The sequence below is a fragment of the Littorina saxatilis genome, linkage group LG2 (assembly GCF_037325665.1).
Source record: "Littorina saxatilis isolate snail1 linkage group LG2, US_GU_Lsax_2.0, whole genome shotgun sequence".
In the NCBI taxonomy this organism is placed as follows: Eukaryota; Metazoa; Mollusca; class Gastropoda; order Littorinimorpha; family Littorinidae; genus Littorina; species Littorina saxatilis.
This window is the reverse complement of record NC_090246.1, coordinates 57,737,114-57,751,446: the sequence shown is the minus strand read 5'-3', so window position 1 is coordinate 57,751,446 and position 14,333 is coordinate 57,737,114. Positions and strand designations below refer to the sequence as shown.

The following is a 14,333-nucleotide window of genomic DNA, read 5'->3' as shown; positions in this document are numbered from 1 at the left end:
TGTTTTCTCAAAGTAAACCCCGTTTTACACCCTGTGCTTCACCCGAGCGTTTGTAGACAGATGTCAGGTAACGTCTGGTAAAATTTTATGATGGCAGATGCTGTATTTGTGGCAAAAACTTGCAATAAAATCGTCAGTCGGGAGCTAAAGTCCGGATGCAGACCAGATTTGGATGGCTACGGTCAAGATTGTTTACTTTTTAGGACCATTTTCGTCTGTTTTCTCGTTATATTTTGCACTCTGGCATATTCACGCATTAAACCCAACGCTCTTCTCACTTTTTGCATCAATAGAAAATCTATGACCGCTTTAGATCTCCGTACTTGGGCATCAGCATTCACTTTATTCATTGAAGGCTAAAGTCCATCTCATTTCAGCCCAGAACAGCTAAAGGGCTAAAGTCCAGAACAAAAAGAGAAAGAAGTCTTTGTGTTTGATTTATGCGTGCTATAAGCCCAGTTTGATTGGTGTGCAATGTATGACATACTCTTGAGAAAACACAGCAATGTTTTTGCATTGTAGGGGATGGGATTCAGCCCTTTCATTTGTCTGGATAGTTCAAATGTTTAACATTGTGCGAGGTTTTGCTTTTTGCAGATGGCTGATTTATCAGTACTTACTTTAGACAGCTTCCTCGACTGTTCCGAGGAAGTTGTGCCAGGAACGGTCGAGGAAGCTGTCAGTGTGCCGGCGGAGACTGACCAGACTGACCAGGAGCCGGGAGAACCGAAACATACATCCACCCCACACAAGGCGCATTTGTGTGGGGGCTGTGGGCGTCAGTACAAAACTGCCAGCAACCTCCACAAGCACGCCAAGATGGCACATGGGTCTGGGGATGGGCCAACGTTTGAATGTGAACAGTGTGGAAAAGGCTACATGGAACGTGTGTACTTCGAGGCGCACTCCAACAGGCACAAGAAAATTGCACCCCATACATGCCCAACACCAACATGTGGCAAAGCATTCAAGAACATGGTGTGCTGACGGTACAATGAAATTTACCTTTGATTCTGATGACAGGCATCTCCCAGAGTCAGCCGAACCTTCAACAACTTTACCTAGTCCTTTCGGGCCACCCATGAATCGAAGTAGCTTCCCACCAAAAAAGTTTGTAAGCTGTTTGCCAAAACGTTTTGGTCTCACTCTGACTTGCGAATCTCATTCCACATGTTTTCTTTGTAGAATAGAAAGTGGCAACGTCTAGAAAGAGAAGGAGTGCAATGTTGTCAAGTGGTAGTGTGCCGTCAGCAATTATTTCATGTAGGGATATCCAAGCCGACAGAAGACCCTGGTCTGTCAAGCGAGCTGCAGCTTTTAGCCACAACGGTACAAAGTCGTCCTCTTCTTTTTTTGGGGGGGCCTTCTTCTTTTTTGGGGGGGCCTTCGGGACTCGCTGCGCATGCTTCATATTTGAAACTTTTGCTAATTAGCAAATGTTTCCCTGTTTTTTCATCAATGGTCAATTGACGAAATTTGGGCTGTTTATCTGAATGATTTGACTCCAGGTGTTCTTTGACGACTCTGATTGAGTCAAATTTGCCCTCGCAGTAGTAGCATCTGATGTCCATCAGCTGGAACAAGGAACAACACATTCTTAAAATAGTTATACCCATGCTATAGTGAAAGCAATGTTTTGGCATTTCAACATCAAGCCAAGAGTTCAAAGGGTGAAATTCAAACTGAAGACCCCCATCAGCACATTGAGGTATACAGAAATGCGCTTTATAAATGCTATTAATTCTTCTTCTTCTTCTTCTTCTTCTTCTTCTTCTTCTTATTATTATTATTATTATTATTATTATTATGATTATATTAGTAGTAGTAGTAGTAGTAGTATTACTACAATGCAAAGACATTGCTGTGTTTTCTCATGAGTATGTCATACATTGCACATCAATCAAACTGGGCTTATAGCATGCATAAATCAAACACAAAGACGTCTTTCTCTTTTTGTTCTGGACTTTAGCCCTTTAGCTGTTCTGGGCTGAAATGAGATGGACTTTAGCCTTCAATACATAGTGCAATGAATAAAGTGAATGCTGATGCCCAAGTACGGAGATCTAAAGCAGACATAGATTTTCTATTGATGCAAAAAGCGAGAAGAGTGTTGGGTTTAATGCGTGAATATGCCAGAGTGCAAAATATAACGAGAAAACAGACGAAAATGGTCCTAAAAAGTAAACAATCTTGACCGTAGCCATCCAAATCTGGTCTGCATCCGGACTTTAGCTCCCGACTGACGGTTTCATTGCAAGTTTTTGCCACAAATACAGCATCAGCCATCATAAAATTATAGCAGACGTTACCTGACATCTGTCTACAAACGCTCGGGTGCAGCACAGGGTGTAAAACGGGGTTTACTTTGAGAAAACAGGAAAAAACTTACCAAGCGTCTGCCGGTGCGTGCTCCCGGAAGTGAATCTTGACCGATTTTGCCCTAGCCTACTCTATACGGTGTGTGATTCCAATCCCTGTGTTGCAGGCAATCAGCGCTACCAGAGGTCAGACGGTACTGGGTCAAATAATGCGTGCTGCACGTGAATCCCGGTGTGACCATGAATGGATTGTAGGCATGTACCCATAGGATATAAACACGTGCAACAGACATACAGGTACTGCTTCTGGAGAGGGGATGCTGGTACTAGCACCTTGTTACCAGCAATAGGTCTAGTATTTTTGAGTGAAACCGACATTGCCATACCCCACCCCCCACTAAGGACTTACAGATTTTGTTAGTACTTATTTTATTCTGCAAATTTGCTTAAAACGGCCATCTGCAATTGTCGGAAGTTTTTCTGTAGTCCATGTCGTCTCTGTTCCCCTACCGCGAAAAAGGTTCGGCAGGTTTTTAGTGTGCTTTTTAGTGTTTTTAAAATGTATTGTTTCACGTTTTCAGTGATCTGAAATAATTGTCTGCGTTTGCTACAGTATCTCTGATTTGCATGACTGGCCAAACAATATCCCTTATGCCAGTGGAACGATATGGTTAACACCCAAACCGGTCATTCAATTACAGCATCGAGTCAATTTAAACTATCATGCGGCCTTTGTGCACTGTGTGTGTGTGTGTGAGAGAAAAAATCCTGTCCAATGCAACCAAAACCAACAGGGCTGAAGGTTGTAAAATAGGACTGGTGTCGTATCGAACGTAGCCTTGAACTCTGGTGGTCCTCCCCGTGAAATTGATAAGGGGTTTGTCGGCCAGAAAGGGGAAATCTCAGTTGTCACGTCAAAACAAATTAACAAGGGACTTCAAATGGATTTTTCCCACTCCTCCTTTCTCTTTTTCCTTGTCACTGGAGTTGAGATGTATTCGGTGAACTTGCGTTTTTGTGGCCTCGTTCATCGGGATGGGGTAGTAGGGGGAGAGGGCAATAATGAAGAGAGAGAGAGAGAGAGAGAGAGAGAGAGAGAGAGAGAGAGAGAGAGAGAGAGAGAGAGAGAGAGTACGTACGTGCGTGCATTTGTTGCGTGAGTGCGTTAGTGCTTGCGTGTGTGTGTGTGTGTGTGTGTGAGAGAGAGAGAGAGAGAGAGAGTGTGTGTGTGTGTGTGTGTGTGTGTTTGCGTGCGTGCGTTTGCGTTAGTCCTTACATGCGTGTGTGTGTGTGTGTATGTGTGTGACACGTGTGTGGGTAGTGTCCGTGCAAACGTGCAAGCGTCACCTATACATATCGGTCTGTCTGGCTGTGTCAACCTGTCTGATAATAATACCTAACCACATCTCCGATCTTCTTCACGCGGCCGTCGCGATGTCATGCAACTCACACCGTTAAGTATTATTAATGGCTGATAACTACCGCTTGTGAATCCCACACAATCTCTATTTCTATCTTCGGCCAGCCAAATCCCACTGTGCCGTGAAATCAGGAAATTGCCATCTTCGACACTAAATAGTATTTGTGCGTAACAGTTACAGTTCTTTCCCCTACTAGGGGCCCTAGAGCCTGGAGGTCTCGGTCACTAATGACGCCAGGTTCGCTGTGCAGATCTAAGCTCTCAGGTGATACCTCCAAACAATTATTGTCCGGCCACTATTTCCTTAGTACTGATGGTTAGTGAACTTGAATTTCGAAGTACGCTGATAGAAACGGAAATGGTATGGTCTGAGGTACGGATGACATCTTGAGGATGTCGAGTCGACATTGGTCTGAAAGATTGTTACCCGTCCACTAACTCGTGCTACTTCGTACTGCCGAACTGGATATTCCCGACCTACAGGACCCCGTGACCCAGCATAAGTTACTGGGTGTTTTCAGGGTACTTAACGGTATAAAACACCGAGAGTGACACACGTACACCTACCACTACCTTCTCTCGGCCAGGCTCGCCGACCTTTTTGGATAGACATGTAGGCGCACAAAGAGCACAATCATGGCAACCGGTGGGACCGCACAGAGATAATTGATTATCATTTCGCTTGTGTCTTCCCTGTGTAACCGAGTGCCGAAACACTACGATCACCTCGGGAGGCGAAGTGCAATCAAACAGGATTGAAAATGTTAGTGCTAATTTCTTAGCCCTATAAAAACCCGAAGGTTTCCATGAACATACAGACAATCGGAAACCACCAGACCCCATCACAAACAGAATTCCACAATCCAGAGGTGTTGACTTAAAGGCCAACAACTCGGGTGCAGAGTCTGCTGTGAAAGGAGCGGTAGCCTCCCCTGTCACAATCGCCCCCGTTTGAATGAACTCCGTCCCGAAGTTCCGAACCGGGGGACCACTGTCCATCCCAAGTTCGCAGAATGGGAACAGCACGAAAATGTTCAGTGGTCTTATTATGCCATCACCTGAACATATCATGCCGAGTCCCATCCCTGCTCGCAAGCGCCAGATGTAACCGAGTGCCGTAACACTACGATCACCTCGGGAGGCGAAGTGCAATCAAACAGGATTGAAAATGTTAGGGCCAATTTCTTAGCCCTATAAAAACTGTTATGCAAACCCGAAGGTTTCCATGAAAACAATCGGAAACCACCAGACCCCATCACAAACAGAATTCCACAATCCAGAGGTGTTGACTTAAAGGCCAACAACTCGGGTGCAGAGTCTGCTATGAAAGGAGCGGTAGCCTCCCCTGTCACACCTGCAAGCGGCCGAACATTTTTTTCAAGATAAGTGTTGTGTAATTAGTGTTTGTTTGTGCACTTAAAAGACCGCTGGGTTGATATATCTGTGAACGTAACGTTTTGTTTTGTCAATAATTAAACGTTCCAACAACATACTTTTCTTGGTTTTTTATTCTGATCATTATGAGACTCATAACACTGCAGGCTGTGAACACACAACGAGGACACAATCGCAACACACGATTGTGCACGTGAGATGATTTGTAAGAATGTGGATCGAGGCAGTGTTTTTTCGACGCACAGACAAAATGTGTATATATATATATATACGACCGTGTGAAAGTTTGCAAGCTTTCGATTTGTTTGGTGTTGGGAACAGCTTGGTGTTGTTGAATCAGTGTCTACATTTGTGCATATTATCATAATACAAATTATGTATTTGCTGCGAGCAATTGGTAGAGCGAGGGTGTGTGTGTGTGTGTGGGGCGAGGGAGGGGGGGGGGGCGGTAATTTCGCTGATTGACACTAGTGTCAGTTATTGAATTAATCAATGAATTAGAAATAACACACGATACACACAAAGCAGCCAGGCTTTTGATCTGTTGTATGTGTCCAAGTGGCGGGATGGCTTTATCGCGTGTAAAAGCCTGGCAAGATCTGAAATGGTGAGCCCAATTGTTTTCACCTGACTGACTGTGCCTTTAATGGCATATGTTGAACATTATAAAACAGCCCTTTTCCATCGTCGCGATATAACCTTCGTGGTTGAAAACGACGTTAAACACCAAATAAAGAAAGAAAGCCCTTTTCCAATAATGGTGTCTCTTGACATAGCGCTGGGTTTCTGACAGAGATGTTATCTAGAACAAGCGTTTGGACGTTGCGTTGACAGCCGTGTCCTTTTTGCTGTCATGAATAATGCATGAGGATAGTGTGACAGTTTCACGACTGATGCCATGCATCTTGTTGCGCGTGCAATGTGAACTCTACGATTTGGGTTATCCCCCTTGGACTTGGTGTAACCCCCCCCCCCCCCCCCCTTCCCCCCTGTGCATGTTTCCGTTCGTACACATTCGTTAGATCAGGCAGAAACAGGTACCCATTTCAAGTTATTATGTGTGTTCCAATGGTCGTCATTTCGCACCGAGTACGACTGCGAGTGATAATTATTGGACCTATGTGAACGATAAGATGTGTTGAATTTGCATCAAACAAGTTTTGACGAAAACAGGTGTCCGTTTGTACCACTTTTATCAAATTCTTTCCGTTCATACGCGTTATATATGACGTTCGTGATTTTGGTTGAGCTATATGACGACCATTGGAACAGACATAACTTGTAGTAGGGGCCTGTTTCTCCCTGATTAAACCAATGTGTACGAACGAAAACGCTTTTGGTACGAACAGAAACATGTGATTTTGTACGAACTGAATCATGGCGTATGAACGGAAGCGGCATGTTTTCAAAAGACAAGTGATTGTACAAAAGCCATGGGTTTCTATAAACTTCTGTTCAAGCGAAATGTCGTAACAGGCAATGGTTTTGGTGGTTATGCGCAAATGAGGGGTCAGATTTAATAACAGAGCGAGAAATAAGAAAAGTTTAAAAAATCTAGCAATTCTGCCACGTTTGGCCCGCGTGTGTTATCATGAGGATTACTAGCACCTTGGTACTTATCGTACACATAGCTCAACCAATTAGCCACCTATTGTTTGCAATATCACAAAATACGTGCGCAGCCAACACGACTCACCGCCACGACGTTTTTTCCCCAAGCAAGTGCCGAAAATAAGACTGTATGAACGGAAACATCCTGCGTACGAACGGAAACATTCGGTGTATGAACGGAATCAGTTGACACACCGTGTTGTTGGTTGCCTTCTCAACGTGCGTGCGCGTGTGTGTGTGTGAGTGTGTGTGTGTGTGTGTGTGTGTGTGTGTGTGTCAGAGAGTGAGTGCTTGCGTGCGTGCGTACCTGTGTGTGTGTGTGTGTGTGTGCGTTTGTACATGCGTATGAATGATTTTGCTTGCGTACGTGTGCGCATGTCTGCGTGCGTACAAGCGCTGCCGTCGGTGTGCGTGTATCTAGTCGTCCGTGTGTAGGCGAGCAATGTCCCACGTTCCGGAGAGTGTTGGTATTTGGTTTGGTATTTTCGCCCCCGACAGAGACTTCAGGTTACAGGGAGAGCTCAGCTATCTTCCGACGTCAAGATGGGACGGTGAACTCAGTGACACAACCGGTAATGAGGCATCGTTATTTTCAGGAGAATGATCAGTTTTACTACCCTGACAGAGATGTGTAGGCCGGCCACAGGTGGAAGGTATCGTCCACTGGACTACTACTATCACAGAAAGACTACAAGGTACGTCATTCACCTTCGAGTCTTCTCAGTGTGTTCTTGGAGTCGCTTCCTGGGGAAAAATATTGTTCAAGACGGTTTGCCTCTTCCTACAGTCTGTGTAAGGTCAAATAAATACAGTTGAATGATTGTTTGAACTGTATGTACCTTTAATTTTCAGCTTCCGTCCGCTGCAGGTTGTTTTTAACCATCATTTGGACGAACCTTCGTTTGCGAGCCGCTAATATCCACTTTGCGTCAAATCATGCATCCGCACCGAATATGCATACCAGCGCTCATTGGTCTAAAACATATGTAAATATTGTGCAGCAAAGGGAAGCTACCCACGGGAGTTTTCACTTTCGGTATTAGTGAAGAACCGTTTGCCACTTCATTCAAAATGAGGAAAACGTTATTACACCCCCGGTATAGGGGTGTGTATAGGTTTCACTCGATGTGTTTGTTTGTTTGTTTGTTTGTTTGTGTTCGCATATAGATCTCAAGAATGAACGGACCGATCGTCACCAAACTTGGTGAACAGGTTCTATACATTCCTGAGACGGTCCTTACAAAAATTGGGACCAGTCAAACACACGGTTAGGGAGTTATTGGTGGATTAAGATTAAGAGTGACATATTAATGGTCAAAGGGAAATAACCTTCTCAGTTGGTGGCAGTGAGAATGGTTATTTCCCTTTGACCAACGGGGGTGTTTTTCCTACCTCGACGTACCCTTTCGCAATGGACCCTGTGTTTACGCGAATAAACATTCTGACTTCTGACTTCTGACTTCAGACTTCAGACTTCAGACTTCAGACTTCAGACTTCAGACTTCTGACTTCTGACTTCAGACTTCAGACTTCAGACTTCAGACTTCAGACTTCAGACTTCAGACTTCAGACTTCAGACTTCTGACTTCTGACTTCTGATTTCTGACTTCTGACTTCTGACTGTCTCTCTGTCTCTCTGTTTCTCTGTCTCTCTGTCTCTCTGTCTCTCTGTCTCTGTCTCTGTCTCTGTCTCTCTCTCTCTCTCTCTCTCTCTCTCTCTCTCTCTCTCTCTCTCTCTCTCTCTCCGCATGTAATAAAGTTCTGAGTTCTCTGACGGGGGTGTTTTTCCTACCTCGGAGGAATTTCTTGTTTTTTTGGTAAGTACTGAATTTATGAATGAACAAGAAACGAGCGAAAAACTAAATTGTTTCGTTTTATAAAATTAGCTAAAAGTAAACATTATTTTTTCAAAATTATATGTAGATATAGTGTGTTGATGCATGTGTGTTTTTTTTTTAATGTTATCGCTGTTACTGTTGTTAGTGTTATTCGCAATCTGCATCATCACACTGGTGACACTGTGACGGTTCCCCTACGCTTTGTGTTCGGTGCCCTGACCCTTTGTGTTCGGTTCCCACTCGGTTCCCACACGCCAAAATTCGCGGACAAAACATCCATTTATGGTAGTATTACGCAATGTTGCTCTCTGAGAATGGTCTTGTTAGATCTGTGAGTGTTTACACTACATGCCTAGGTGCTGTTGGATTGAAGGTTTTTGATATTTTAGCCGTTATTAGGTAGAATGCCTTCCGCTTTACTGCAAAACTGCATAATTCGTAGCATCGGCAAGAAATATCCTACCAAAAAATGCCTGCTTGGAACTGTCGTTGGTCCAGCAAAAAGTTCAACATGTCTGTAGCAGACAGCCCAAGTTTCAAGATTGTAGGGCCATCCAAACAGCCGTAATAATAAAAACAACAAAAGTAGTCAGTGAAATTGGCTGTGTTCGGTCCCCCCACACTTTTGTGACGTAGGCGTGACGGTTCCCATAATTCATTGTGTCGGTCCCCACTTTCTGTGTCGGACCCCACTTTCGACCTAATTTCTCTGTGACGGACCCCACAACCAGCCTATTTTGTGTCGGTCCCCACACCTTCTTGGATTTATGACTTGCCGGTTACTTGTATCATTGTATTCATTGAATCTAATTGTCTCGGAGTTATTTTTCAGCAAAAACCGGCAAGGCAGCACCTTTTGTGATACCAAGTAAGTCAGATGACATCAGTATGTGTGTGTGTGTGTGTGTGTGTGTGTGTGTGAGAGAGAGAGAGAGAGAGAGAGAGAGAGAGAGAGAGAGAGAGAGAGAGAGAGAGAGAGAGAGAGAGAGAGAGAGAGAGAGAGAGAGAGACTAACTTTATTAGTTTATGCCACAAATAATATATAACATTATTTATCTCTGGGACGGTTCCCAGTATACCAGCAAATTATGTGTTGATCCACCCACACCTTCTTGAACTGGCCTTCCCAATATCTACTCTTAGTCTTACGGCCTTGGAGATATGCAATTTGGCACATTTTTAAAATAAAAGATCCACCTGTCGTATGTGAGATTCAGTTTTCAGAGCAAAATGCTGCCCAGGGACTTCTAGTGGTGATTGAAAAAAAAAAAAGAGTACTTGCCTGTGTCAAGTATGTGTCTTTATCCACGCTTGTTGTAAGAGGCAACTTTTCCCAGCTCCTTGTGTTCATGACTGCTTTCTCTTAAAATTAATTACTTTATGACAGTCAGAATACAATGGAACAAGGCTACATAAACCCTGACAGCCTACGACAACGGCCCGACTAAGGCTCAACACCGCGCCAATAAATTCAGCATTGGGCCAATGTTGGGCCATGATTGCTCCGTTTTCGTAGGCTATCAGGGTCAAAGATACATATTGGTAAACTAGTAAAATACATGTTCAGCATCATCAGCAATACCACAAAAGGATTAAAACAAGAAATTCCTCCGATAGGAACTACACCCCCGTCAAAGGGAAATAACCTTCTCAGTTGGTGGCAGTGAGAATGGTTATTTCCCTTTGACCAACGGGGGTGTCCGTCTATACCAGGCCTTGTATAATTTTAATCCACCAATAACTCCCTAACCGTGTGTTTGACTGGTCCCAATTTTTGTAAGGACCGTCTCAGGAATGTATAGAACCTGTTCACCAAGTTTGGTGACGATCGGTCCGTTCATTCTGGAGATCTACTTGCGAACACAAACACATCGAGTGAAACCTATACACACCCCTATACCGGGGGTGTAAAAATCCTATTAGCTGTATGTCAGCGGCACAATGCAACCAGAACCAGCGTTTATGTGGAGTGATCGGGTGCTGGTCACTACCGCGAGCGTCACTACCGCGAGGACCACTACCGCGTCTCACACTAAAGTTGTGTTTCCGTACCCGCGACAGCGTTTTTCCAGCGGTGCGACGAAAATCAAGCACATAGAAAATGACCAGGAGTGTTTCCACACGCGCGACGCGTTAGCGGCGCGACAAGCGGCAAGCGACGCGATTTTTTTGAAAGGGTCCTGGAGCGATTTTTTCGCGTTGTCGCGCGGCAACGCGGGAGTTTACAGATTTTACCGCATGTTTAAAACGCAAGTACGGAAACACGTCACGCGTTTGCGCGCGTTTTCTTTTGTCGCTGCCGCTATCGCGGGTACGGAAACAGAACTTACCGCGAGTACGACACTACCGCGAGTACGACACTACCGCGAGTATAACACTACCGCGTGTCACACTACCGCGAGTATAACATTACCGCGTGTCATTTTATGACTTCCATGGCTGAAGGCAAAGGTTGAAATGTTTCCTTGAAATATAAAACAAAAAGGCCTGGTCTGTTCTCTGAACACTAATTCAATGTTTGTCATGCTAACCAAGAACTCAAAACGATCAGAACACACTATCAGAATACATATAGAATGGGTTGCTTCCAATCAAAGCCGTTAGAACACAAACTCACAAGAAGTAAGTTTGCATGCGTTCTCTCTACGGTTATGGTACTCGCGGTTGTGGTACGCGCGGTAGTGTGACACGCGGCAGTGTTATACTCGCGGTAGTGTCGTACTCGCGGTAGTGTGACACGCGGTAGTGTTACACGCGGTAGTGTCGTACTCGCCGTAGTGTGACACGCGGTAGTGACGCTCGCGGTAGTGTCGCATAACCGGAGTGATCTGGAAAGGTGTCAATCTCTCTCTCTCTCTCTCTCTCTCTCTCTCTCTCTCTCTCTTTCTCTCTCTCTCTCTCTCTCTCTCTCACACACACACACACACACACACACACACACACACACACACACACACACACACACACACATACTGATGTCATCTGACTTACTTGGTATCACAAAAGGTGCTGCCTTGCCGGTTTTTGCTGAAAAATAACTCCGAGACAATTAGATTCAATGAATACAATGATACAAGTAACCGGCAAGTCATAAATCCAAGAAGGTGTGGGGACCGACACAAAATAGGCTGGTTGTGGGGTCCGTCACAGAGAAATTAGGTCGAAAGTGGGGTCCGACACAGAAAGTGGGGACCGACACAATGAATTATGGGAACCGTCACGCCTACGTCACAAAAGTGTGGGGGGACCGAACACAGCCAATTTCACTGACTACTTTTGTTGTTTTTATTATTACGGCTGTTTGGATGGCCCTACAATCTTGAAACTTGGGCTGTCTGCTACAGACATGTTGAACTTTTTGCTGGACCAACGACAGTTCCAAGCAGGCATTTTTTGGTAGGATATTTCTTGCCGATGCTACGAATTATGCAGTTTTGCAGTAAAGTGGAAGGCATTCTACCTAATAACGGCTAAAATATCAAAAACCTTCAATCCAACAGCACCTAGGCATGTAGTGTAAACATTCACAGATCTAACAATACCATTCTCAGAGAGCAACATTGCGTAATACTACCATAAATGGATGTTTTGTCCGCGAATTTTGGCGTGTGGGAACCGAGTGGGAACCGAACACAAAGGGTCAGGGCACCGAACACAAAGCGTAGGGGAACCGTCACAGTGTCACCGGTGTGATCATGCATGACACGACTAATGATATCTTTGTCGCTTAAACGGCCATCCATAGTCCCAGCGAATTTGTGGATTGTGGTGCCGCTCAGCTGACTGGCTGCAATACCTGTTGTTGCCGTGATGCGGACTGTTTTTCCTGTTTGTTCCAGTTGACATTTTAATTTTTTAACTAAAGTAGACTTTCCTGTGCCGGCTTGACCTAACAAACAAAAAAGTATGCCCCCCAAGAGCAGCTTGGATAACGTTGGCCTCTGCCATATCGTTGCCACTCTTCGTTGCACGAACGGAACCGATGCAGACGATTTCAGTCGACCAATGAAAATAATCATCGAATATCCTGTTATTAACCAATGAGCGCTGGTATGCATATTAAGTGCGGATGCATGATTTGACGCAAAGTGGGTATTAGCGGCTCGCAAACGAAGATTCGTCCAAATGATGGTTAAAAACAACCTGCAGCGGACGGAAGCTGAAAATTAAAGGTACATACAGTTCGAACAATCATTCAACTGTATTTATTTGACCTTACACAGACTGTAGGAAGAGGCAAACCGTCTTGAACAATATTTTTCCCCAGGAAGTGACTCCAAGAACACAGAAGACTTGAAGGTGAGTGACGTACCTTGTAGTCTTTCTGTGATAGTAGTAGTCCAGTGGACGATACCTTCCGCCTGTGGGCCGGCACGGTCTTCGGTGTGTGCACATGCGGGTTCTAAACAGACAACGATAAGTATGTCAGCTTGCAGGAAGATCCAAGCTTCAATCATGGCTTGTTTGCGCCGTTCAGTTTTGTGTGGATGACCTTTTGTCTTGCTAAAAATGACGAGGTAATTGGGTGGGTGGCCCTGTTTGGGTTTTTTTCAACGGAGATAGTGGTTTTGTTGAGTAAGAACATCGGTGGGTGTGCAAAACCTGATATATTTTTTGGATGGGGGGCGGGTCTGACTGGGGAGCGGGTAGTAGAGGGGGGGGGGGGGGGGGTAGGGGGGGTAGGGGGGGGGCTGGGTTGATAGATTTTATTCAATAAGTTTTGTCTCTGTGTATCTGTCTGTCGGTCTGTATGTACATTGGTGTCTGTTTGTGTATGTTTTTTGTCGATCCCTCTGTCTAACCAGTGTCTGCGTTTGTGCATATTATCCATGGTCAGTACCCGAGCAAATGCTACCCGACTGTGTTGGAAACGAGTATAGTTACGCTTCTGATAAAAAGTTAGCCTTATGGGGAAACCCAGGCTTCAAACTCTTATATCTAAACATCAGACAATAAAGACAGAGACTCGAGTTTACATCTGTCTTCAGCAGACAGAACAGTTAGTTATGGTCTATTATACTGAGCAGTGATCTCGATAATGACTGTATTCTTTTGAGTAATGTAACATGGGTTGGTGACTAGTTGATCATTAATACTGTCTGGACACTAGTTCACCTAGACGTTGATCTTATGTTTTGCAGCACAGGTCTTTTTGGTTCAAAAGATTTCTTTAAATATTGTGCAGAGAAAACTGCCACGTACATATAACCAAATGCATGCAAAGACAGCAAGCTATATTTATAAGCGTGCTTTTGCAACAAAAACAAAAACACATTTTTGGTAGACGATTATGATATTCAAAGCATGTAAGATTGTCAAAAAGCTAGTGGAGTAAGTTTAAACGGGAAAAAACCCATCATGTTAAAAAATACACACACACACACACACGCACGCGCGCGTGCGCACAAACAAGCGTACAAGCTCGCACACACGCACGCACGCACGCATGCACGCACGCACGCACACACACTGCAAGCACTCTAAAAGCTCAATTCTCTCTTAAACTGAGAACTTCCATTTCTTAAAGTCTCTGCTTCTTTTATCTGCTCGAACATCAAAACCAGAACGTGAGAATATCTTGTTAGACTCCCAGGAAAGATCTCAAAAACATCAAACGGGTTTCCAGTGCAGAATGACCAGGAATCTCCAACACCCATTATGCGTTAAAATGGAGAGAAAATAACGTTTAAAATGTCAACAGCGTCTGACTTTTTTTTCTTCTCTCGTTTAGTTTTGAAACGTAAAGGAAAT

The 14,333-nt window shown here is 44.4% G+C and overlaps 1 protein-coding gene across 1 annotated transcript; it reads left to right on the top strand.

Moving 5' to 3' along the window:
* The first annotated feature begins 597 nt into the window (after positions 1 to 597).
* LOC138953597 (zinc finger protein 70-like) lies at positions 598 to 987 on the top strand. Its single transcript, XM_070325459.1, has one exon. It carries the CDS (start codon positions 598 to 600, stop codon positions 985 to 987), a length of 390 nt encoding a protein of 129 aa, XP_070181560.1.
* The last annotated feature ends 13,346 nt before the right edge of the window (positions 988 to 14,333 follow it).

What these genes read in the sequence shown, in the direction of transcription:
- LOC138953597 (XM_070325459.1), top strand. Translation starts at nt 598, where the DNA reads ATGGCTGATTTATCAGTACTTACTTTAGACAGCTTCCTCGACTGTTCC.